Source organism: Bos indicus x Bos taurus, chromosome 23 (genome assembly GCF_003369695.1).
Source record: "Bos indicus x Bos taurus breed Angus x Brahman F1 hybrid chromosome 23, Bos_hybrid_MaternalHap_v2.0, whole genome shotgun sequence".
Lineage (NCBI taxonomy): Eukaryota > Metazoa > Chordata > Mammalia > Artiodactyla > Bovidae > Bos > Bos indicus x Bos taurus.
In genome coordinates, this window is record NC_040098.1 from 33986945 (window position 1) to 34012197 (window position 25253).

The 25253-nt window shown below is 43.6% G+C and overlaps 1 protein-coding gene across 8 annotated transcripts in view; it reads left to right on the top strand.

The window, feature by feature from the left end:
* Positions 1-25253, top strand: part of RIPOR2 (RHO family interacting cell polarization regulator 2) — a 211583-nt gene that overhangs the window by 161184 nt on the left and 25146 nt on the right. For 4 of the 8 annotated variants that reach the window (XM_027524189.1, XM_027524190.1, XM_027524192.1 and 1 more), the window contains 11 exons: positions 2658-2813; positions 3518-3596; positions 5348-5371; positions 6755-6808; positions 10622-10771; positions 15105-15168; positions 20548-20591; positions 21791-21916; positions 22231-22379; positions 24198-24327; positions 25058-25204. In XM_027524189.1, the coding sequence (XP_027379990.1) occupies positions 2658-2813; positions 3518-3596; positions 5348-5371; positions 6755-6808; positions 10622-10771; positions 15105-15168; positions 20548-20591; positions 21791-21916; positions 22231-22379; positions 24198-24327; positions 25058-25204 (1123 nt within the window). The remainder of the gene's footprint in view (positions 1-2657; positions 2814-3517; positions 3597-5347; positions 5372-6754; positions 6809-10621; positions 10772-15104; positions 15169-20547; positions 20592-21790; positions 21917-22230; positions 22380-24197; positions 24328-25057; positions 25205-25253) is intronic. The other 4 variants (XM_027524196.1, XM_027524193.1, XM_027524194.1 and 1 more) reach the window with 1 other exon arrangement.

The following is a 25253-nucleotide window of genomic DNA, read 5'->3' on the forward strand; positions in this document are numbered from 1 at the left end:
CATTGTTGTTTATGGGTGAATAGTATTCCTTTTGTTGATGATTTCCTTTGCTTTGTAGAAGCTTTTCACTTTTTTAGTTTGATGTAGTCTTCCTTGTATATTTTTGCTTTGGTTGCTTTTGCTTTTGGTGTTTTATTCAAAAAGTCACAGCCAAGACCTGTGTCAAGGAGTTTACTGCCTATGTTTTATTTTAGGAGTTTTATGGTTTCAGGTCTTACATTCAAGTCTTTAATCCATTTTGAGTTAACTTTTTTATATGGTGTAAGAGAGGGTCCAGTTTCATTCTTTTGCATGTAGCTGTCCAGTTTTTCCAGCACCATTTATTAAAGAGACTGTCTTTCCCCCATTGTATATTCTTGACTCCTCTGTCATAAATTAATTGACCATATATGGGAGGGTTTATTTCTGGGCTCTCTATTCATTGATCTGTTTCCAGATCAATTCATTGATCTGTACTGTATTCATTGTATTCATTGATCTCTATTCACTGGTCACAGTCTGACCCGTGCCAGACTGTTTTGATTACTGTAGCTTTGTAATAAAGTTTGAAATCACCCCATACCCCTTTTTGAAGCACATTTCCATTGTATTTGGGGTATCTGAATTGTATTTGTAATTGGGGGATTATTTTTGGTATGAAGTTATGCAGTGGATAAAGACTGCCTCTGCAGACTGACTCTGGGGAGCAGATGTCATTCAGACACAGGCTTGAGAAAGTTATTCTGCACTTTCCCCAGTATCTCCTCTCATCTAAAACAGAACCTAGGCGAACTCAAGAAAGAAAAGACAGGTAGTGAAATAAGTAACATGGAATACAGTTGGTCCTCAGGTTTTCTGACGTGATCACGGTCTTGCATTCTTAGGGGCTTTGTGTGTTTTGCAGTACATTGTCCCCTTTGGTACACACAGTGATGGCAGAGGAAGGTAACTCAGAATTAACCTGGAAGGTGCACACCTGCCGCACTCAGAGGTCACGGCTTTCCACTTGACAGCTGGGTCAGTGAGTAGTCTGGCCTCTTAGCTTCCTAATCAGATCAGTAGCCTGGGGTTAAGTTACCATGTGTCCATCTTACCACTGTAGGCTGCCTCCCTGCCACTAATAGAGATTTTGAGGATCAAGGAACTAAGATCCTGCAAGCCTTACAGTGCAGTCAATAAATAAATAATAAATAAAACTTAACAAAAAAATCTATCCTCAGAGATACTGCAGGCTTGATTCCAGACCACTGCAGTAAAGCAAATATCATAAAAAGCGGGTCGCATCAATTTTTTGGTTTTCCAGTGCATATAAAGGTTACGTCTATACTACACTGTAGTCTATTAACTGTATAATAGCATTATGTCTTAAAAAAAAAAATGGACATACCGTAATTAAATACTTTATCGGTAAAAAATGCTAACCATCATCTAACAACGCAGGACTGCTGCACATCTTCAATTTGTGAAAAAACACAGTATCTTTGAAGTGCAATAAAATAAGGTGTGCTTGCCTACAGAATTAGCCCTTTGTCATGCTCTGACCCTTTATTTCGGAGAAGGCAATGGCACCCCACTCCAGTACGCTTGCCTGGAAAATCCCATGGACGGAGGAGCCTGGTGGGCTGCAGTCCATGAGGTCGCTAAGAGTCGGACACAACTGAGCAACTTCACTTTCACTTTTCACTTTCATGCGTTGGAGAAAGAAATGGCAACCCACTCCAGTGTTCTTGCCTTGAGAATCCCAGGGACGTGGGAGCCTAGTGGGCTGCCGTCTATGGGGTCACACAGAGTTGGACACAACTGAAGTGACTTACAGTACAGACCCTTTATTTAAGATGTATTCATTCACATCTCAGTCGAATTTGCCTTCTTTTTATACTTTTATTTACTTATTTACGTTTGGCTGTGCTGACTCTGTTGGTGTGCTTTCTCTAGTTGCAGTAGCAGGGGCTGTTCTTTAGTTGCAGTGCTCAGGCTTTTCATTGCGGTGGCTTCTGTGGTTGTGGAGCATGGGCTCTAGGGCATGGAGTATGGGCTTAACTGCTCCTCAGCATGCAGGATCTTCCTGGATCAGGGTTGAACCCATGTCTCCTGCATTGGCACGGAGACTTTTTTTTTTTTTTAACTATAATACAATTTTATTTTTTTTTAACTTTTTAATTTTATTTTATTTTTAAACTTTACAATATTGAATTGGTTTTGCCAAATATCAAAATGAATCCGCCACAGGGCAGGGAGACTCTTTACCAATGAGCCACCAGGGACGCCCCCCAGTCAAATTCAGTAGATGCTTACACCTTATGTCACATAGTGAACATATGTTTTTACTGGATTATATCCTTCTGCCTATTCATTATTTCTACCTAGAAGTGTGTGTCCTTGGCTTCCCATGAGGATTCAGTGATGTAACATGCTTTCATTTAGAGTGTACATTATCTACAGCCAGGCTTTGACTCTGGGTAGCCACTGCCCAGCCAAACTTCCAGATTTCAGCAGTTAAATCTAATACCACAAAACAAAATGTAGGATGGCTCAGATTTATTAATATGCAAGGGAATGTTACCTACCCCAAAAGACACTAATGCAGACACAAGATGATTAAAAGGCATTTCTTTGATCAGATCACTTCGGCTGCCAGAGACTCAAACCATTTCAGCTTTTCTTTTCTCTTTCCATAGATGTAACTCCTTCATTGAAAATTCCTCCGCTGTCAAGAAGCCTCAGGCCAAACTGAAGAAAATGCACAATTTAGGACACAAAAACAGCAGCCCTCCCAAAGAGCCTCAGCCTAAAAGGGTGGAAGAGGTCTACAGGGCTTTAAAAAATGGACTTGAGTAAGAACATCAAACCTAATGATACATTGAAACCTTTTTCCTTTCTAAAATCCTCAGGAGGGTCAGAAAAGCTAGTCTTGTAAGATAATTTTAGAATGTCTATTTCTGTAGCATGATTGCACCATAATTGAGGAAACAGTAAATGAGTCCGAAAGATAAGAACTCTTCTGGTTTCCATCATAGCCAAACATTGAAAGAGACCTGAAAAAGTAATATATTTATATTTAACTCTGCTTTGGATTTCACTTCAACAATGGTAGACAGGCATATCTGTTCTAGAGACTGCTGAAGAAGGGTTCTAAAACCTTCCCAAGTATATTATAGCAATGGCTTGTCCAGAATAAAACTTCCCTAGTGTGTGGTGAGATGTGTACAGTCAATGTCATGTGGAACTTCGTTGGGATTCCATGAGCCCAGACCCAAGACTGACTCCATAGTACGTACCCCTCCCTCTTCATTGGTTTTGCTTTCCTGCACTGCCAGCCTCATGGGGTTCTCCTTTTAGACCATCTGGATGATATCAGAGGCAACTGCTAGAGCTTTCAAAATGTGGAGAGTTTGGAAAAATGCAGAGCCTTTCCTTCACCAGCTCTGCACTCCACAGAGTAAGGTTCAGGCTCTCAATCCCCCTGTTCAGGTCATCATCAGCACTGATCCACTCAGTAGTCATGGAGTTCACGATCACATCTCTCTTATCTTTACAGTGAGTATCTGGAGGTTCACCAGACAGAGCTGGACAAGCTGACAACTCAGTTAAAAGATATGAGAAGAAACTCTCGCCTGGTAGGTACTAATCATTAAGATGTTAACACAGTCGGGTTTTGGGGTGGGAGAGGAGGCGCTGCTAAGTAACTTATCTTACTGGATGAGCATAGGATGAGGAAGAAGCTTCAAGAAAAGCAGATTCAAGGGGCAGAGTACCATCTGCTTCCAGATGTGTATTTTAATGCTTTATTCTTAATATGTTCCAGTATTTTCCAAGCATATTTATGCAGACAAACTTTGTAATCAGGAAAAAAAAAAAACTTAAAAATAAATTCCCTATACCCCTCCTCCCAAGTAATATAAGGAACTGAAAAGTTGGGATTTTCCTTTGGGAGATAGTGATGCACAGGGAAGCCTGGCATGCTGCAGTTCATGGGGTCACAAAGAGTCGGACACAACTTAGCCACTGAACAGCACCACCACCATATTTTTAGTGTTGGAATTTGGAGCCCAGAACTTTTATCTCCAGTTTTTAAAAAGTAATAGGTGAGTGATATCAGAAAGGGGAAGGAAGCTCAAGAGGCCATTGTTAGGAGAAATCAGAGGAGTCCTTGAGCCATTTCAACTGCACATGGTATTGTTGGAGATTCTTACAAGTTTCCTCTATTCTGAATCTGTGAGGGCTTCTCTGCTTGAAGAGGTGTTTCTAATGATTTTAAATGATTCTGTTAAGTCCTAAATGATATGCCTTAATGTTCCAAGGCATCAGAAAGCCCGGGAAAAGTCTACATACACAAGGTTCAGATATACATGAATAGCTGTTATCTTTTTTAAAAGATGTGCTAAAATGTATATTTTTGTCCTGAAAAGCCTGAAATATACAGGCTTAGGGACTTCCCTAGTGGCTCAGTTGGTGAAGAATCTGCATGCAGTGCAGGAGACCCAGGTTCGATCCCTGAGTTGGGAAGATCTTTTGGAGAAGGAAATGGCAGCCCACTCCAGTAGTCTTGCCTGGAGAGTTGCCTGGAGAAATCCATGGACAGAGAGGCTGGGTAGGGGTTAAATTCTTCACAGAAAGTTGAGGTTTTATATTCTAATGATATTAAAGGATAAAGTGCTCCCATTTATGTGGAACTCACTGTGGAGTGGCCTTCAGAGCTTTTGAGTGTCCTTGACAGTCCTCAGCGGCAACAAATGTTCCTCTTTGGAGAACAATGGTGTGTGGATGGACACTTCCAGCAGGACTAAGTGTTCCAAAAAACCCTTCTGATGGGGGCTGTGGGCTTAGTGTACTGATGCTCCTGTGATATGGTGACCCAGGAATAAACATGCTTTAAAGACAATTTGTGGAAAGCCTGTCACCGCTCTCAAGGACTCTTCTTAAATATCAATTTTTATGTGTTTAAACAGGAAGGCAAGTCTTTTTTAACACATATATCACTGCTATTTTTCATGTTAACATTAAAAAAATTTTTTTAAGTGAAGATGAATTTCTGTGCCCCTCACTATGTAAAAGAGAGGAGAGCTCAAAGCAAGTGAACATTTTACAGCTCCCAGGGGGAGCAAGGACTGGGCAGGGTGCTGGAGACACAGAGTATAAATAAATACTAGCTCTTAAAAATATTCTTAGTGGTATTTAAAATAACCCAGATTTTTGCTCTTTTAAAGCAAATGGAAAAAGTCCAACAGAACATTTTGGAGTTGATCATTATTTCACTGATAATGCAGAAATGCAGACAAAATCCTTCGATTCATGTCAGTAACGGTTTTGAGGGAACTATGTTTTAACCCGGATACTCTTTTTTTTTTTTTTTTTTTTTTAATTTTAGGGTGTGCTGTATGACCTAGACAAAGTAAGTTATTGTTCTGTGTTCAGGGCATTGCTGGGGGGGAAGAAACCCTTCATCCTTGAGAAGTCAGCAATCTCCTCTTAGGTCCAGCTAAGGTCCTAGAGAAAGAGTTCATGCTTTTATCTAATGAGAATGATGTAAGTACTATGATCTACAGACTCAATAATGTGTTTAAGGTCACTTTTGTAAAAATGCCACCTGGTTTCAGGGTTTCTCAGTGTGCTACTAAGTTTAAGAATTTTCCAAGTGTTTAAAGGTCCATACCTGTGTTCTCTCTAAACGGGAACTATCATATTTCATCAAATGGAAGAAATCTTTGATTGGAAAATACATCATTATCTTATGTGCCACTAAGAAAAAGAGTGATTCCAGTTAAACTGTGACACATTTCTTTCTTTTCACTTAAAAAGTGTACTTTACATTTAGTGACAAACTCTTATATGTACATATTTTTTAAAGTTATATGCAATGTTGTCTCTTTCCATGCCTTTCTGTATATTTGAGACCTTTGATGCTGAATCCTAGTATAATCTGTTTGCAAATATTTTAAAGGGTAATTAAATTTAATGTTTATAACTCAAATGGAAGAGGTGACACATAACTAACTATGATTATCTTGAGGCAGGCACAGACTGCAGCAGTTGTAAAATGCACCCTAGTTTCAGAAACATTAAAATGGGGGTGAGTTCATCTTTGAACTGATAAAATGTCATTATGAAGGAATTTAAGTATATTCCAATATGATACTGTCCTGCCAGAAATCCAGGAAATTCAATTTCTTTGGCCTCCCTTGATGTTAAACATAAGGATTCTAAAAGCTAGCTCAAGTTCATCTTTCAGCGTGTGTATTCAGTATTTTTAAAAAATACTAAGTTGATACTAGAGAATCTTTTAAAGTAGTAACAGAGATAGGAAGAAAGGGGAAATAGTTAACAATTTCTGGCATTTTTGAGTATGAGATAATAAAGATAGCCACACAGGACTTCCCTGGTGGCTCAGTGATAAAGAATCCACCTGCCAATGCGGGGGACACAAGTTCCATCCCTGGGATCCCTGGTCCAGAAACACCCACATGCGGTGGAGCAACTAAGCCTGTGCAGCACATTGAGCTTGTGCTCTAAAGCCTGGGAACTGCAACTACTGAAGCCTGAGCACCCTAGAGCCCATGCTCTGCAGCGAGAAGCCACCGCAAGGAGAAGCCCGTGCCCCACGACTAGAGAATAGCCCCCACTTGCTGCAACCAGGGGAAAGTCCCGGCAGCAGCAAAGACCAGCACAGCCAAAAATAAATGAAGTTGTAAAGTTAAAATCTTCAATAAATAGCTACACGTGTCTAATCAGTGAAACTGTAAATGTCTGTACTGTTTCAAACTTCTTCTAATTCCAGCAAATTAAAACGATCGAAAGATACATGAGACGCCTGGAGTTTCACATCAGTAAGGTAATTGACATTCCTCTTGTCTTTGCCTGTTTTTCAGTTCTCGGTCACTAATCAGTATACCTTTGGCCTGAACGTAGCATCTAGTCCATGGAGAATTTCTTATCCAATTGATTCCTAGCCTGATTAGCAGTTAAATCCTCTAACAGGCAGTACAGTTGGAGGAAAAAAATAAGAATGGAGAGCCTGATGAACTAGCACATTTTTTACTCTGCTTCAGTTCAGCAGATATTTAGTAAGTGTTTCCTGTGCAGTGTGCCCAGTGACTAGTGTAGAATACAGCTTCAGTGTGGTCTGGTCAGAGATAAGATTGCACCAGACTGACCCTACAAAAATCTTCACACTTGCTTAACTTTACACTTGCGTCCCACATATAACGGTTCTGTATCCTTCCTTGATAAAGAAGGAACCCCCATAATCTTCTTTATCAAGGCCTTTAAAATACTTAACCACAGCTGTAGTATAGCTCCCTCAATCCTTCTCATGCTTACTTAAGTTTCTTCCACCCTTCTTCACATGGCTTGGTTTCCAAGTTCCTTTTCATCCTCACTGCTTCCCTCTGTGTACTCCAGTTTGTCAGGGTCCCTGATATCCAGCCCTGAACCCTACAAATAGTTGACTGATGGTCCCACCACCCTAGCATGGAGTGGGACTATCCGCCGTCATTCTGGACACTGTCGGCAGTATTGGCATAACCTAGAAACAATTTCCGTTTGAGAGCAGCTGAATCACACTATCAGCAATTCCTGTTCTCATCTGCACCCATCAGAGGCACCCACTCATCTTCCAAGTGTGGAGACTGGAGGTTTTAGCTGTTCTCTCTACTAGGAGTCAGAAGTCTCAGGTTCACTTCCATCTCTGCACATACTCCCTGGGCTGTATCATCCAGGTGGACCTTGACTTCCCACTCTGTGTAGTGAGCCTGGAGTTGCACGTAGTCAATCTAGATGATCCTAAGAATCCTTTCCAGTTTAGAATTCTGTGATGATTTATATGTCTGTAAACGTTTATATGATACTGCCTTTGTACATTCCTACTTTGAAAGATATTTATTACCTTGGTAAATCTGAAATTGCTCCTATTTCTGTTCAACTCAATAAGTAAAACAATGACATCCATTAGAAGATATTTATGTGGCAGGTGAGCTTTGAAATTACTCTGTTTAGTTGGGAAAATAGCAAGAAAACAGAATTAGTATTAGGAAAAAGTGTGTTTATCCATCTCATATCCATCATTGTAAGATATAACAATCTTAGTGGTTATTAAAGGTTAGTAACCCCCTATCTGTGGCATCTTATGCATGGATGCCTAACAAATCCTAACAAGTTATATTTTATTGACTCCATTTATTTGATGAGAGCCACTGCTAACTTACAGGACTTCCCTGTAGCTCAAACGGTAAAGAATCTGCCTGCAGTGCAGGAGACCAGGGTTTGATCCCTAGGTTGGGAAGATCCTCTGGAGAAAGGGATGGCAGTCCACTCCAGTATTCTTGCCTGGAGAATCTCATGGTCAGAGGAGCCTGGCAGGCTACAGTCTGTGGGGTTGCAAAGAGTCAGACACAACTGAATGACTAACACACACACACACACACACACACTGCTAACTTATAGGTAAGACAAATTCTTGTCTGCAGCTTCTGCTTAGGTGAGTGCAACCACCTAAATCCACCAACCCCAAAGATAACTAAACCCCTGCTTAGTTATCCTTTATGTGAAAGGTTAACTCCATTTGGCTAGGATAGACTAATATTTAAATGACAATAAATATGTATAACTGAATCGCTTTGCTGTACACCTGAAACTAACATTGTTAGTCAATGATACTCCAATATAAAAAAAATTAAAAATAAAAATATTTTTAAAATAAATGAAAACAAGAATAAACTATTCTTTAAATGTAAAGTAGTATACTAATCATTAGGGCTATACCAGTGGTCCAGTGAGCAGTTTCCTTATTGAGAGGATTACAGTCTCAGCGACTTTGGGAAAGAGGCTGAAGGGCCAGTCCCCCAGGAGGCCACACAGATGAGGCAGCCAGGCCTGCACTAGAAGAGATATCAGCTCCTGTGTTTCTAAGTCTCCAGGGGACCAGCCACATCAGACAATCTGCACCGTTTATTTAAATTCTCAAACTCCTCACCCATCGCTAAGCTACTAAATCAGCGTCTCAGAGTGAGGCCTGGGCATCAACATTTTAACAAGCTCACCAAGTGAGTCTTGGTTTGAATGTATGGAAACCACCCTCAGTGCCACTCACCAGCCAAAGGGTCTTATCAGCAGATGTGCCACCATCCCTTGGGTCCTATACCTCCCTCTTATTCAGGGACAATTCCACCAACCCCAAAGATGAAAGACTGTTGTTCCTTCCAGAGTTTTGACGATTCCTCTCAGAAAAATGGGGTGAATTGTCGAAGAGCAGCAAAGAATCCTTTAACCAAGAGAATCATCTTCAGTCTCTTAACATTCATGTACTCGGCTAAGCATCACTGACATCTGTATAGAGAGAGCCACTATGGAAAATTATACCATTAACAGGTAGTAGTAGTAATGCTTTTTAGTGATCAGCCAAAAGTTTGCCTTCAGGATAAAAGGGGAATCTTAAATGCTGAAATCCATCATATTCATCTCCACCTCCTTCTGAATCCACAGCTATAGCCTCCTTTTAGATAGAACAAAGTTTGTACGGAAATGAAAAATTCAAGTAGTCCTAGGTAGATAACTGCCTCCCAGAACATAGAATATTTAGTGATATCATGCTTTTTAATCTGCATGAAAATTCCTATAGTTAACTGAGGTTGGTGTGTTGATAACTGAAAATATTACAAGAGACTGTAGAGATCAATATCTGGAATAACTTGAGGTTTTCTCAGTGTAGGCACTGTTGACATTTGGGGATAATTCTTTGCTGTAGGGGCTGTCCTCTGTGATGTTTAGCAGCATCCCTGGCCTCTACCCACTAGATGCTAGCAGCACCTCCCAGGTGTGACATTGGAATATGTCTCCAGATGTTGCCAGATGTCCCTTGACTATCACAATCACGCTGGATCGATTGAGAATTACTGCCTGAGAAGTATCAAGTGACTGTCAGGCTTATCTAATGAGTATGATCAATAACCACTTGCAAAGAGTATATTATTATTTAGAAGCCTAAGCGTAGAGGTATTGCAGAGAAATGTTCATTTCCATTCTTCCCATTTATGTTTTTAATTGTGGTATAATTTACATGCCAAAGATGTCACAGTTCTTATGTTCTGTTTGATAAGTTTTGACAATCATGCTTCACTCTAATTTTAAGAATAACTTGCCATTGTTTTCTGTCTTTTGTTGAGCCACATCTTTACAAAAATCATTTTCGATAAATAGTCTCACGTTCTTTTTAAAAAGAATTCTAAATCTGGATGTGTGACTATCACCTGGCGACACTCTTAAAATAAAGTGATAAGAGCCCAGTAAATGCAAGGTCTTCGCATCAGTGTGATACTGTACACACTCTTCCAGTGTTTGTTCCTCGTGTAAAAGACTCCTGTCCTCATTATCTAAACCTTATCTCACGCCGTCCACCAATGTTAAGTTCATTTTCATTCCATGCCGTTTGAAAAGAAAGCTCAGAGTAAAATCTTGTTTGAAATAGAAAATGGAACTGAGTGGCTGAAACAAAAATGATAGGTCTGTCTAGAAAGGATGGCACTTCTACAAGAGTCTCCTTTTGAGTTCAGAAACATAAAGTATCTTGAACTCTTAGCAATGGCCTGTGTCACTTCCTTCAAGTGGGATAAATATTGATCGTGTTCTTGTTTTGTTTTGATTCTGGCAGGTAGATGAACTCTATGAAGCTTATTGTATCCAAAGACGCCTCCAAGATGGTGCCAGTAAAATGAAGCAAGCCTTTGCAACGTCACCTGCCAGCAAAGCTGCCCGCGAGAGCCTGGCAGAGATCAACCGGAGCTACAAAGAATACACAGAGGTATGTGCCAGCCTGCTCGGCTGCTGAACTCCACCTGGCCTGACCTGAATTGAATTGTCAGGAACCACAGGGCTGCCCAGGTGGTGCTAGTGGTAACGAACCCACCTGCCAATGCAGGAGATGTAAGAGACACACGTTCCATCCCTGGGTTGGGAAGATCCCATGGAGGAGGGCATGGCAACCCACTCCAGTATTCTTGCCTGGAGAATCCCATGGACAGAGGAGCCTGGCCGGCTACAGTCCATAGGGTCGCAAAAAGTCGAACATGACTGAAGCGACTAAGCACACAAACATCCCGAGAACCAGGCACCCTGCAAGCTCATTCTACTCTTTAGAGAGAGAAGTTTTGCTGTTTGCATGTCTTGCATTTTCTTGAGGCCATCAGTGTAGTTTTTTAAAATGTCTCTTGGGTGGTATCATTCGTGGTATTTTGATTCAGCACCTTCTATAAACTCCAGAGCAAGTTACTTTCTTGGTCTGTGAGCTTCACCTGTCAGGCACACCCCTCCTGGTGGTGTTGTTCATGGACGTGCAAATCCACAGGATTTTAAATGCTGTGAAGCTGTTCACAGGACAAGTGTACACTTCTTTATGTGTACATTCTATGCACAAGTAGATTACAAAGGCATGTTAAAAATGTCAGCAAATGAATGAGCCACAAATGTGCTGGTTCTGCTCATTGAAATGCACTTCCAGATTCTCTAGCTTTATCCCTGCAAACTGAACAGACCTTGTGGTTAAGATGGCCACCCTGGATGTTGGGTTCACTAACCTCCTGCCTATGATTATTTTATTGTAAGAAATTTCCGTTCTATTGTAAAGGAGGGAAGAAAGAGAGTCATGAACAGAAGCACGCTTTCCTGCTTTCTGACGGTCTCTGGGGCCCAGACATACAACACAGAGAGGTCTTCGCTCCTCCAGGGGTCACCTGATAGCAGTGCCTGAGATGAAATGACTGAATTATTAAAACCTTCTCACTGTCCCATGTGTCTTTGTCCAGAGATCCAATGTCATGAATGAAGTCATCAGCCTGATGAGGGTCTACTGGACAGTTCCCGGTGTGAGCATCTGTCTCAGCCCTTGGACAGGAGGGACGTCTTAGATGACTTGCCGCAGGATCATTTCCTGTGTAACCCTCCAGCCCTGCCTCTTGTCTGAACCAACTTTGTCTTTTTTCATGGCTTAAAGCAGGGCTTCTTCACCTAAGTTCCCTTTTCGGGAGAATGCTTTTTTGAATGCATGAAATAAAGCCCATAGGAATTCAAAGGAAACAAATGATATTGAAATATAGTTAATTCAGTATTGTCAGCACAGTGATCAAAATATTTTTGAAACCAAATGTGTAGTACAGTACAAGACTGCTGCTTTATGAACACATCAAACTATAAGATTTAGCAACGGCTCCAATAACTATTGAAATTTCCAAGTATTGAAATGATTTCTCAAGATGCCTGCAACAATTGATGTGACATGAATGTAGACTTTTACTAGGTCCCAGTTGTACGGCTGTGGCTTGTTTTCTCCATTCATGATATACAGACATACTAGATTTCAGTTAGAGGTTAGTGGAAATAGCAACGTGACTTTTTCTTTTTTCCCCCATCCAAGTTGATGGAGCACAGGCTAAGACTCTCTGGCTTAGAAGCAGCCCTAGTTCAGGACACCTCATTTCCACACATCTCTGAAGTCAAAAGAGCAGTTGCCAGTGAGAGTGGCCATTCTCAGTACACACGCTGAAGACAGAGCAGCAGCCTGTGCCTGTCCCAAAACTTTTGTAGGGTGTTTCAGAAACACCCACCCATGGAACCCTGCTCAGTGTTATGTGACAGCCTGGATGGGAAGGGAGTTCGGGAGACAGTGGATACTTGTATGTGTATGGCTGAATCCCTTTGCTGTCTACCTGAAACTATCACTATTATTGTTAGTTGGTTATACCCCAGTATAAAATAAAAAGCTCTAAGAAAAAAAAAAAAAGAAATAACTGCCCCTGGTCAGGTGCCAAGACACAACATCATATTGGCTCACAAATTCAAGGTTGTTGTGTAGTATAATTTCAGCAAGAGGAGAAGGAAGGCCAGGACATCGGTAGCTTCCTACCTCACCTGACATCAGGTGGATTTGTGTCTTCACATAACCACAAAAAACAGGGATTTTATCACAAAGAGGGTTTAGGAATTGATGGTTCTGGGAGCCTTTTGCAATGGCCGCAGTGTTCATCCAGGGCTGCCTAGGGGAGACAGAAGACAATTCTGACTGTGGGTGTCCTCAACTGTTAAACTAGCTGTCCCCTGCCCCCACCAAGTTTCCTAAAGACTCTGGTCACAGTACTGACATGTATGATAACATCGTTGATAGATTTCTAGAAACAGTAATCCATTCCTTCCCAGAGACACCCAGTGCTCAGAGGAAGAAAATTGGTTTACAAAACTGAGACTTTGTTTTCAAAACTTTACAGCTGCACAGAGTTCAACCTCAGGAAGTTTTCCCCAGCTTTGCTGAGCTATTTGAGGTACTGACGTCTAAGAGTCAGAACCCCTAGCTTGCAAGTCAATCCTGAAGCCCTCTGCAAACAAAATCCAAATGGAAGCAACCCCTCAGCCAGGATGGGAGGGGAGTTTGGGGGAGAACGAATACATGTGTATGTATGGCTGAATCCCTTCACTGGCCACCTAAAACTCTTACAACATTGTTAATCGGCTGTACCCCAATACAAAATAAAAAGTTTTTTAAAAAAGATAGCATATGGAAGCAGCCCCTGTCCATGCTCATTGATCTGCCCAGACCACGGGCCCGAGCCCCCAAAATGTGATGGGGGAGGAGCCTGCAGATGCTGCCCCAGGGTGTCTGTGTGGGGCAGGGGGGCGGGGGGCACACGCAGGAGGCTGGCACAGGGCTTTCTGCTTAGAACATCAGAGGTGACGGCTGTGTGCTGTGCTTAGCCGCTCTATCGTGTCCGAGTCTTTGCAACCCCATGGACTATAGCCCAGCAGGCTCTTCTGTCCATGGGATTCTCCAGGCAAGAATACTCGAGTGAGTTGCCATGCTGTTCTCCCAGGGATCTTCCAACCCAGGGATCAAACCCAGGTCACCTGCATTGCAGGCAGATTCTTTACCGTCTGAGCCACTAGGGAAGCCCAAGAATACTGGAGTGGGTAGCCTATCCCTTCTCCAGCAGATCTTCCCGACCCAGGAATTGAACCGGGGTCTCCTGCATTGCAGGTGGATTCTTTACCAGCTGAGCTACCACCCGAAGCTTAAACTGGCCACTGCAGGAGGGCCTCCATGGGGGCAGCCCCTGGCCACAGCGCTTTTCTCTTGATTTCTAACTGTAGCTGCTCTGTTATTTAGGTCCTCAGACACTGAGGAAGTAGGCTGGGTGGTTAGACATCTAACCACAGGCAGAGATGGTGTCGCTCCTTTGTCTCCACTGTTCCCTCAACATTAGATGAGGAGAGGACGTTTGTCAAACCCAAGAATCATTTTGGGGGCCTCCTGGCACGGCAGCAGGAATCCTGCCTCACTCGCTTGGAGTACAGTTGAACTTCTCAGCTCTTTTAACTCCAAATTATTGTAAAGAAAATTTTCAAACCTACAGAAAACTAAAGACTAGTATGTCGACCGTCATTACTTTATTTAGACTTACCAGTTGCTAATGTTTTGCCATATTTGCTTTCCTTCTCTTGCATATGCTCCATTTTTTTCCCTTTTTACTAAGTCATTCGATAGTAAGTGGTAAATAATGTGACATTTCACCCCATAAATATTTTAGCACGGATGCTTTAATGAGAACCTGTGTAACACATGTTATCTTTGCATAACCACACACCATTATCACAACTAAGAATATTAATTACCAGTCACTGAATAGAATGATCTAACATCCTGTACATTTTCAGATTTCTCTTATTTGGTCCAATAATGTCTTTCATAACTCTTTTACTTTATTTACTTTCAAATCATGATGGAATCAGAGTTAACACATTACATTTGGTTGTTATGTCTCTTTAATCTCTTTTAACTAGAATTTCTATCCCATAGTACTACTGCCTTTTTATATAATCCAGGCCAGTTCTTTTAGAATCTTGCACATTCCAGATCTATCTGACTGTTTATAAGTTAACTTGGTCCTGTGCTCTAAATTTCCCACACACTAGAAGGCTCATTTAGGCTTAGGTAAAACATTTGGTCAAGATTGCTCCATGAACAGGGTCGTGTAACTCATTGCAAACAGGTAAATGCCTCCGGTTTGAGCAGTGGTTGTCCACCCCTGTGAGAACATGGTGTGCTTTGAGAGAAGCTTAGTTCTAACGCTGGTCCCCTGTGTTCTTTCTAGAACATGTGCGCCATTGAAGCGGAGCTGGAGAAGCAGCTGGGGGAGTTCTCCATCAAGATGAAAGGTATCCTCCCCCCTGTTTAGAGAGGCAGGCATCAGCTCTGTAGAGCTCCTCCAAGTGTCACATCACACACTCTATTGTCCTTGCAAAGATTCTAGGCCACCCTCTCTCAGCCCTCCCCACTTAATTTATTGATGCTCCAGAACCTTCATCCTGAGCCTTGCCTACACACTTTAATATTTACTATAACAAGATCTCAAACATACACAAACATGGAGAGAATATTACAAGGAACCCCCATTGACCCATCACCTCGATTTAATAATTGGCAAGGTTTTGCCGCCTTTGCTTCATCTGGTTCTTTGTCTTTGTTTTTCCTTTGATGAAATAAAACTCATATGTGGGAGTCTCCCCCTGTAGACTGCAATATGCCTCTCTTAAAGAACAGGGACATCTTGGGACCTCTCTGGTGGTCCAGTGGCTGGGACTCTGCGCTCTCAGCGCCGAGGGCCCAGGTTCAATCCCTGCTCAGGGAACTAAGATCCCACAAGCTGCGTGGTGCTGTCGGGGGGAAAAACAATAGGGCATCTTACATCACCACATGCCAAGTATTATCACTTTTAATAAAATGAACATGCCTTTGTTACGAATCCATTCCACTGGCAAATGGCCCAGTCATCTTAAACATGAGTTGTATAGTTGGTTTGTTCAAATCAGGATCCATACTAGGTCCATACATTATCATTGGTCATCAAGTATCTGTTTTTAGTTTCCTTTTTATCTAAAACAGACCCCACTCTGTTTTGTTTTGTTTTTTCTTACCATTGACTTACTATGTTGAAGCCACTGTTGTACAGAATATCCCACATTCTAGACTTGTCTTTTGGCTTCTTGGTGTCATTAAGTTTGTTCGTTTATGCTCTACTTTCCTGTAAATGACCTACCAAGTTCTTTATTTTTAAATGCTTTTTAGTGTTAACCCTCCCAGAGGACTGTGCATTTTCCCACCGCCTTTCTGGTACTGACTCCAGAAAGTTCTACCCTAGAAGCAGTGTCTATTTGCACCACTAGCATCTTCAAGACAAAAAGAAGCTCTAGTGTTAGGAAACAGAGCATCCCCCAAGTGTCAGGCTAACAGCCTAGTGCCGGCAGGGCTCTCAAACGAGCAGCCCTCCCAGCAGGTCCTTCTTCCTTCTGAGTCTGGGCCATTTGCCCACTCACCGCGGGGAAAATGGCTGGTGTGTGCGCCTTTCCTTTGCTGAGGTGTCTTAGCAGCTGCACCTCTGGGTTGCTAGTGGGGATTTAATCACCCTCTTGCCTACTTTTTGCCATCAAGGGAGTAGGAAAGGGGAGCTTTTTTAAAAAAGCGTTCAACAGGAGAGCTTCATTTTCCAATGAGTCACCTATCAGGAGAGAGATTTTTCTGTCAAGTTCGATGCCTGGAGAGCTTCTCTGTATGAGTATACCTGCCAGTCCACACGACCTTGACCCTCAGCTGCCCACGTGGCTTTGTTCTTCTCTCCAGCAAATCCCATTGCCAGTCAGGCTGTTATTCAGTATGAAGTCTCAACACTTACTTCACTGCTGACGTGTGGCATCTGTGCTTTTTCAGATTTTTCAGTCCATTCTCTCCATTTTGAGTCCTCACCAGAGTCAGTGGTTCTAAAACCACTCGGGCCCTGCCCCCCTCTCAGCATGTCAGGGCGGGGCCCTGGAGTGTGTGTATTTTTCATCTTCAGGATGATTCTATCAGCAGCCTGCTTCTGGAAAACCACTGTCCTGGGTCAGCGTTTCACAGAGAACACTTCTCTCTCCTTCCCCCAACTCTCGAGACACTAGCCACGCAGGCTAGCACAATCTAGGGTCTCACAGCTGAGAGAAATTCCTGTCACACCCATCTTCTCACTGTTAACACAGGCAGTACCATATATCCCCTGTTTCTGACACTGTTATCAAATGCACCAGTTTGGGGTGGGATGGTAATTTCCCCATTTCTGCCATGGGGAACAGGGTTAAGTGACTTGTCCCCAGAGTCACACAGTACTTTTTTTTTTTTTTTTGCTGCAGTGCACTCCTGGGTTGGCATGTGGGATCTTAGTTCCCCAGCTAGGGATCAAACTCACACTCCCTGGAACAGAAGCGCAAAGTCTTAACCACTGAACCATCAGGGAAGCCCTGGAGGTGGGAAGTTCTAACAAAGTTGAGCAGATAGGATAAAAGATTGCTCAAAGAATGTTCTTTTCTCTATGGGATGGTCATCCTCCACCCAGCACACAGGCATCCCAGGAGAGGTGTGGGAGAAAGGGGATCCCACCCACCAGATCTGGACCTCAGGCCTGGTGGTGAAGTGAGGACGCTGTGGGGACCCTGCCATCCACTGGGGAACTGGCTGCCCAGCTGAAGAACAAATCTGCGTTATGACGAGTTATCGTGATGGACGGACTGAACTTTCTGCTGGCTCCTGCTCTTCCATCACTATCCTTGACTTTGTTCTCTCCACCTACCCAATGAGCTTCCCTGGCTTCTATCTGGGTTCAGGGATCAGTCAAACCTGCAAGCTCACTTCCGCTTTCCTAATCTAACATGAAAACGTGAACTATTTCTATGAAGCCTTTCAAGGGCAATATCCCCATGAAAATCTTCCTTTTTCTCTTGATAAAAGGAAGCCAGTCACTTGCGCTGCCAAGAAATCTTGCATCTTTGCATTTAGCTACTTTATCTGTTATTAATTCTAGTAAGAAAAAATTACCGCTCCCAACATACATAGTGACATAAACTGAGAATATTTCATAACATTCTCAGACCTGCTAACTCAACTTCTTCCTGCCACACCCTTCCCCACTTCCCTTTTCACCCCACCCCAACACACAATAACAAAATCATTCTGTGGGGCTTTTGGCGGGGGTGGGGTAGGTGCTGGTGGTAAAAGCAATTGATCAAATGCTCGCTGAGCTCCTGCTGTTGGCCAGCTGCATCCTGGTAAACGGTCCCTGGCCTTGACCTCCACACAGTCTACTGGAGAAAATGGATGCATGAGCCAGTCCAGTCTAATTCAGTGGAATAAACAACCTGCCTAACCAATAATATGGCCAATTGCTTAGAAGGCTGGGGGGAGGGGTGAGAAGGGGGACAGAAGCAGGGAAGAGAAAGGCTTCCCGGACGTAACTTTTGGTTAGAATGAGAGGACCTTGGGCTTCCCAGGTGGCACTAGTGGTAAAGAACCTGCCTTCCGATGCCGGGAGGCATGAGAGACTCAGGTTTGATTCCTCAGTCAGGAAGATTTCCCTGGAGGAGGGTATGGCAACCCACTTCAGTATTCTTGCCTGGAGAATCCTATAGACAGAGGAGTCTGGCGGGTGATGGTCCATAGGGTCACACAGAGTTGGATATGGCTGAGCAACTGAGCAAGCAGGAGAGGACCTTGGGAGGAGAGTTGTGGGGATCCTTGGTCCAGTACCAGGCTAAAGAGGAGGGTGCAGAGCCATCCACCAATGTGCACATGAAAAGATCTGGTCCTTTACCGAAATCAACTTCTTCTCCCAGTTATTACCTACTTCAAATTAAGTTCCAAGCAGTGTGTATGTCAAAAAGTCTGTCCTGGCCCTTGCAGCTTTCAGGGCAGGCCCAGCCCAGGAGAGGGGACATCTATAAGGGAGCCAGTAAATCTGCATTATTTATGTCTCAGCATAAATCCGTCAGGCCTGTAATGGGAGCTCCCAGCTATTCAGCTATTTGGCTGTTTTCCTTGGAGTAGAAAGTGTGACTTCCTTAGCTTCAGAACGGCTCCCCCCCAGTGCTAAATTTTGTTAAAATTGTCATGGATTTCCAACCAGCCTTTTCTCTGTGTACGTGCTGCCAGCCAACATGTGTGATCCTTTTTATCTTTGGAAAAGAAGATCCTTGTAGATCCTTGTAGAGCTAGAAAAAAAAGGGATGCGTTCTTCTGGCAGAATGGCCCTTGAGCAAAGGAAAAGCAGGATGGGCAACTGCTCACTGTAGTATCTGGGGCTTCTGAAGGAGGTTGTGGGAGAACTGTTTCATCAGTCAGTCGAGTTTACAGTAAAGCATCCGCAAGAGGCAGGAAGACGCACCATGGAGATAAAAGGCCCCTCCGCCCCCCACCTCCCATGTCCTTCCCTGGTGCTGACCCCTGTGGTGGGTTTTGGAGTGGTCATCGTGAAAGCTCTGTAGACAGTGCCACGTTCATCCCCAAACCACTGAGGAACACGAAGCTTTCCCCAACTGAAAGTCCAAACAGGCCTCAGACCAGAGTCTGAAAGGAACCTGGCCAGGTTGAAAGGATACTTGCTAGGCAGTAAATGCAGCTGTTTCAGTTATGCCGTCAGTACCGTCAGTACCGTAATGGCTTACATAAGCAGATAGGACTTGAAGGAGCATAGCATAATCCCAGGCCTGTTTTTACCTACCTACTGCCACGTGCCACAATGTGATAATCACAGTATCAGTGTGATGCAACTACAAGCAATTCCAAAAAAATTTTGCTTTAATAACATGAGCTGAGAAGCTCAAAAACATCTGTTCCAAGTAGCTTTCTCCCATTTGGATAAGTTCTTCCAATACAAAATTTCTGGTGATTTTGAAAAGGAGAAAAAAAAAAACCTTCAAAGGATTTTCACCTTTACTGTCCTTTATCCAGCAAGGATATCAGATCAGTTGTTTAGGTTTTTGTTTTGTTTTGTTTTGTTTTGTTTTTTAACCAGGCCTCCACTGTAATTGCACAGGTAGGTAAACAGGCAGTTGATGAATTCTGAATAGTCTGTAGAGGTTTTTAGAGAGTGCTTAGGATTTTATTGAAGTCGGCATATCCAGCCAATTTGGATTTATAAAAACAAGTTGATTGTGCTTTGCTTCAGAAGCACTAAAAATAAAAGACTAATCCTCCAGAAAACTATTAGTGAAAATTGGCTTCTTTAATTCTGCTCTTATTTCAGTAAATCTTTTTAAGAGGCTTGTTAATGTTCTACTGGTTAGTAGAAACGGGTCCTCAATGGAGTGATTCTGTGGATGGAGAGGTGTGAGGAAATGATAAGTTGCTGCCATCTACTGACAGAGAGTGGTAACAGCAGGTGCTTTTTGAGGCCTCCATGGACCTTCTCTATCTCTCTCAACCCTGATATCACCCATGGGACTGGTGGAAAGCACATTCATCTATCTCACAGTCTCACGACTTAACGGGGCTCTTCATAGAAGAGACAGCCTTATCTGCCTGGCGAGCACCTCTCCCATCATCCCAGCAAGGAATGTCCTCTCTCACTGAGATAGATTGAATTCCCAACAATAGCTGTGCCCACAGAGGGTCCCCAGAAGATATTACATGAGTTTTCACAAAGGCCTGACACTGAGTTTTATAAATGTGCCAGTGAAGGTTTGTAAAGAAGAGAAATTGACTCTGTGTCTCTGATCCAAACTGCTTGCTTACAGGTCTTGCTGGCTTTGCTCGCCTCTGTCCTGGAGATCAATATGAAGTAAGTATGGTGTCAGACTGGCTGTTGGACTTGAGAGACAAGAGTCAGTTGTCATTATTTTGCCTCTTTAATTGTCTTTTTATTTGTATTTTTTTTTAATTTTGAAAAATAAATTTGGGCCCATAAGAAAGTTTAGAGATTAGTATAAGACCTCTCATATATGGGTCATCTAGACACTGATTTTTAATATTATGCCACATTTGCTTTATTATGATTAATATTGCTGTTGTTATTTTTCTGAACCATTGTAGATCAATGCACAGATATCATGACCCTTCACCCGTAAATTATTTTCCTGAATATAGGAAGACATTCTCTCATATAAATGTTGTCCAGTTCTTGACATGAGCAGACTTAGCATTGATCCCTTAGCTCGTGTCGTTGGATATGAGATCTACAGTCATGTTTTTCCATGTCCCAATATTGTACTCGATAGCAGCTTTTTTCCTGACCCAAGATCCAATCCAGGATTATGACTTCTTGTAAGTATCAGGAGCGAAGAATAGTGAAATCTAGATCTTTCTTTATAAAAAGTATACTCCATAAAGTAAAAAACGCTTTTTATCTTTTTCCTTTTCAAAAGGGAACCTCCATAATTATTTCATCTAACCATCACCTCCAGAACCTTCTCTAATCGTTCATCTTGGTGGGAGGTTGGGGGAATGTATCTTCCTCTAACCAGTAAAGCTGTCTGACCAAGGGGAGTCTGCACACCCTCTCCCCAGAGTGTGTCAGGTTTCAAAATCCTTGTCCAGCTCCATCTCCCTTTCCCAGAAGGAGGATGTCTTATTTCTTGCCTCTGGCCGCTGAGTAGATTTTAGCTGTTGGCTCCTTGTCTCTCTGAAGGGGCTGGGGAGTGTGCAGAATTAATCCAGTCGTTGTTCTACTGAAGCAGAACTAAGGAGAGAAAGAGCTTGTTGACCTGAGTGAGCTGAAGGGCTTGATACAATAACCTTTAAGCCCTCCGCACCCGGTCCTAGAGAAGCAGAGCTTACTCCCTTTTGAAAGTCTTTCCCCGCGTTTCCTCTGCTCCACCCACCCCCACCCCGAGAATTTGGAAGAAGGGACAGTCAGGACAGGGCATGAGGATGCTGGAGAAGGGGAGGAGCGGTTTTTACCTGCCTTTCCCATCCTGGTGTTTGGAGGGGAGGCGGGTGAGGGCAGTGGAACCTGAGGACCCTTTGGCATCTTCTCCCCAGATTTTCATGAAGTATGGCCGACAGAGGTGGAAACTGAAAGGCAGGATAGAGGTAAACGGCAAACAGAGCTGGGACGGAGAAGAAATGGTGTTCCTGCCGCTGATAGTCGGGTTCATTTCCATCAAGGTACGGGGTCGGCACTGCTGTGTGCTGTCTTTGCTGCTGCCACAGCTGAATAGTCTGTCATGGAGACCTGTCCCTGAGACGTCTGTCTGCTGCCCCTGCACCCCCCAGACCGCTGTCTGTGCTTGTAGCACATCCCCAGACCCACCCTTTGTGTCAGAGCGGGCAGTGCAAATGTGAGACGGGCTTGGGAAACACCCACCCCCAGCTTCAGATATGATTCTGAAATGCCTGCGCCGGCCAAGAAAAACAAAGGAGAGGGGTGCCTTCCTCCAGCGCTGTCCTCTAAGGCCTTTCTCCCTTCCCTCTCTCACCAGGTCACAGAACTCAAAGGGCTGGCGACTCACCTCCTGGTCGGCAGCGTGACCTGTGAGACCAAAGAGCTGTTTGCAGCCCGACCTCAGGTGGTGGCTGTGGACATCAATGACCTTGGCACCATCAAACTCAACCTGGAAATCACCTGGTAGTAAGTTGCCCTTTTTTATATCATCACAATAAAAATACGTGTCACAGGCTCGTGCTGTTCCCAGGGTGGTGCGTGGACCATCAGAATCACCAAGGAGCTTGGCCTGAACGCCAACTCTCAGGCCCCACCCCAGGGCCCAGGAATCTCTTTAACAGGTTGCTCTGTGTTCACACATGTTAATATCACATCACTACTCTCCTCTTTGACTTTCTGTTTTTAAACATTTTATCCTGCCTCCGTCCCTCCTTCTCAATCCTTGAACGTATATAAAGAAATGTATCTCTCAAGTCAACTGATGTGAAGGAAAGAAACGGTTCAGTATGAGACAGTATGTCTGCAGAAAGATCCTAATGCTTGCTGTGGTGTCTTAATTGCTTAACCCTCTTTATCTCAGACATCATACAGTACTTTGGAAAGCTTTGGATATCCTTGGTCTCTCCACACTCTAAATGCTGAAATAGAATATTTCCAAAGGGCAAGAGAAATCTTTTGTCAAAGTAAGGAACTTAAAAGTGGTTTTCTGCTAAGAGGGGTTGGGGGGTGGCAGGGAGGCTCGAGAGAGGGGCCATATGTATACTTATGGCTGATACACGTTGTTGTATGGCCGAAAACAACACAACATTGTAAAGCAATTATCCTCCAGATAAAAAGTGGTTTTCTGAAGTCATCCCATGGGAAAGGTCTTGCTAAGTTATGAAACACTGGCTGCTCACAACAGTTGATCTTACACCCCTGTTACCAAGTAATGAGGGCCTGTCGAATATTAATGTCCGGGCCCCTTTACGATACAGAGGGTCAGACATGGAAGCAGCAAAGACGTGTAACCTTGTCACTGAAACAGTGTCCACATGATTTGCCTAGCCCGTCTCTCCTCATAATTGGTAACGACTGACATCTCAAATGCAAGCTCCTGCTGGATGAGCCCATGGCGGGATGACTAATGGCACCATTGTGAACAGACTGTTGTCCTCTCAGCCACGCAGCAGGCGCTGGGTGAACTGAAACGAACAGGAGTGTTTTCTTCAGAACCAAACAATAATCTATTACTCCCCTGTATCATTAAAGCATCTGTCCTTGCAAAACTCCAGGAATTTTTACAGACTTCTTCAACATCTTGTGTTATGCTAAGTCACTTCATTCGTGTCCAACTCTTTGGGACACTATGGACTGTAACCTTCCAGGCTCCTCTATCCCTGGGATTCTCCAGGCAAGAATACTGGAGTGGGTTGACGTGCCCTCCTCCAGGGGATCTTCCTGACCTAGAGATCAAACCCACATCTCCTGTGGCTCCTGCATCACAGGCAGATTCTTTATGTTTATGTCTCTAATATGAATGAAGAAGCAGATTTAACTGGTATCCAGGTGTGCACATAAATTTTGCTTAAAGCTGTGATGATAATCTGTGGTCCCTTGGGTGAGTCTAGACTTCTTTTTCTGCTCCACTTTTTTTAAATCATGGTTTGTTTGGTAACAGACCAATTCGGCCAAAACCAGCCCAGCTCTCCAGCTTCCCTGGTGGCTCAGTGGTAAAGAATCTGCCTGCCAACACAGGAGACACGGGTTCTATCCCTGGGTTGGGATAATTCCTGGAGAAGGGAAAGGCAGCCTACTCCAGTATTCTTGCCTGGACAGAGGAGCCTCGCCGGCTACAGTCCAAGGGGTCACAGAGTCAGACATGACTTAGTGACTGAACAAGCAACAAGCCCAGTTCCCACTGGCTGAGTTTACGTTAGTATAATGAGGTGCTTCCTTGGCCTGAGGTCCGGTGATGATGGGTGATTTTAACAAGCATGTTCATGGGGTCCTGTTGTTTTGCAGTCCGTTTGACGTGGAGGACATGACCCCATCCTCAGGCGCTGGGAACAAGGTGGCCGCCCTCCAGAGAAGAATGTCCATGTACAGCCAGGGTACCCCGGAAACGCCCACCTTCAAAGATCACTCCTTCTTTGTAAGTCCTGTGTGCTTTCTGGAAGACAGATGATGAACATGAGGCAGTGCTTGGAGCCAGCCTCTGAAATGCTTAACGTACAGTGTTAGGGAGTCTCTATAGTTCCTAATGCAGTCATCCCTCTGTATCCTCGGGGGTTCATTCTGGGAACTCCCCTTTGATAGCAAAATCTGAGGATGCTCCAGTCAGTCCTTGATATGAAATGGCAGTGTTTGCACATAACCTTCACATCCTCCCGTGTACGATAGATCATCTCTAGATTACCTGTGATACTTAATGTAATGCAAATGACACATAAATAGTTGTGAATACAGTGTAAATGCTATGTAAATAGTTGCCAGCAAATTGGCAAATTGAAGTTTTTCTTTTTGGAACTTTCGGGAATTTCTCTTCCATGGATGCATACAGAGGGGAGGGCCGACTGTGATGTCATCTTCAAGTTCACCCTAAGCCAGGGGTGACTAAGGGAAGCACATGCCTAGATGCCTGTGGCCACCGGCACCCAGGTGGTCAACCCGCTCTGTCCCTGCTCTGCTCCCCACCCCCACTTACCTGTTACTTTGATCAACGCATGTCAGCTTTTCCATCCATTCTCTGAGATCAGCCTTTTAAAGACGTAGATGTAAATAAGGGCCCCTTGTTTTAATCAGAAACGCTTGCTTAAGAGCTGACAGAAACATAGTAACCTGCTACTTTCCACTAACTCCCCATCTTGCTTTGACTTCTGAAGAGATGGTTGCATCCTTCACCAGACAAGCCAAGGCTGTCTGTCTTGAGTGCCTTGCAAGACTCTTTCTTTGCCAAGCTGCACCGCAGCCGCTCTTTCAGTGACCTGCCCTCCCTCAGGCTGAGACCCAAGGCCGTGCTAGAGTTTTATGTGAGTGTGGGTGGCCCGCTGGGGTGTGACGTGCTTGCCTTTGGGGGCT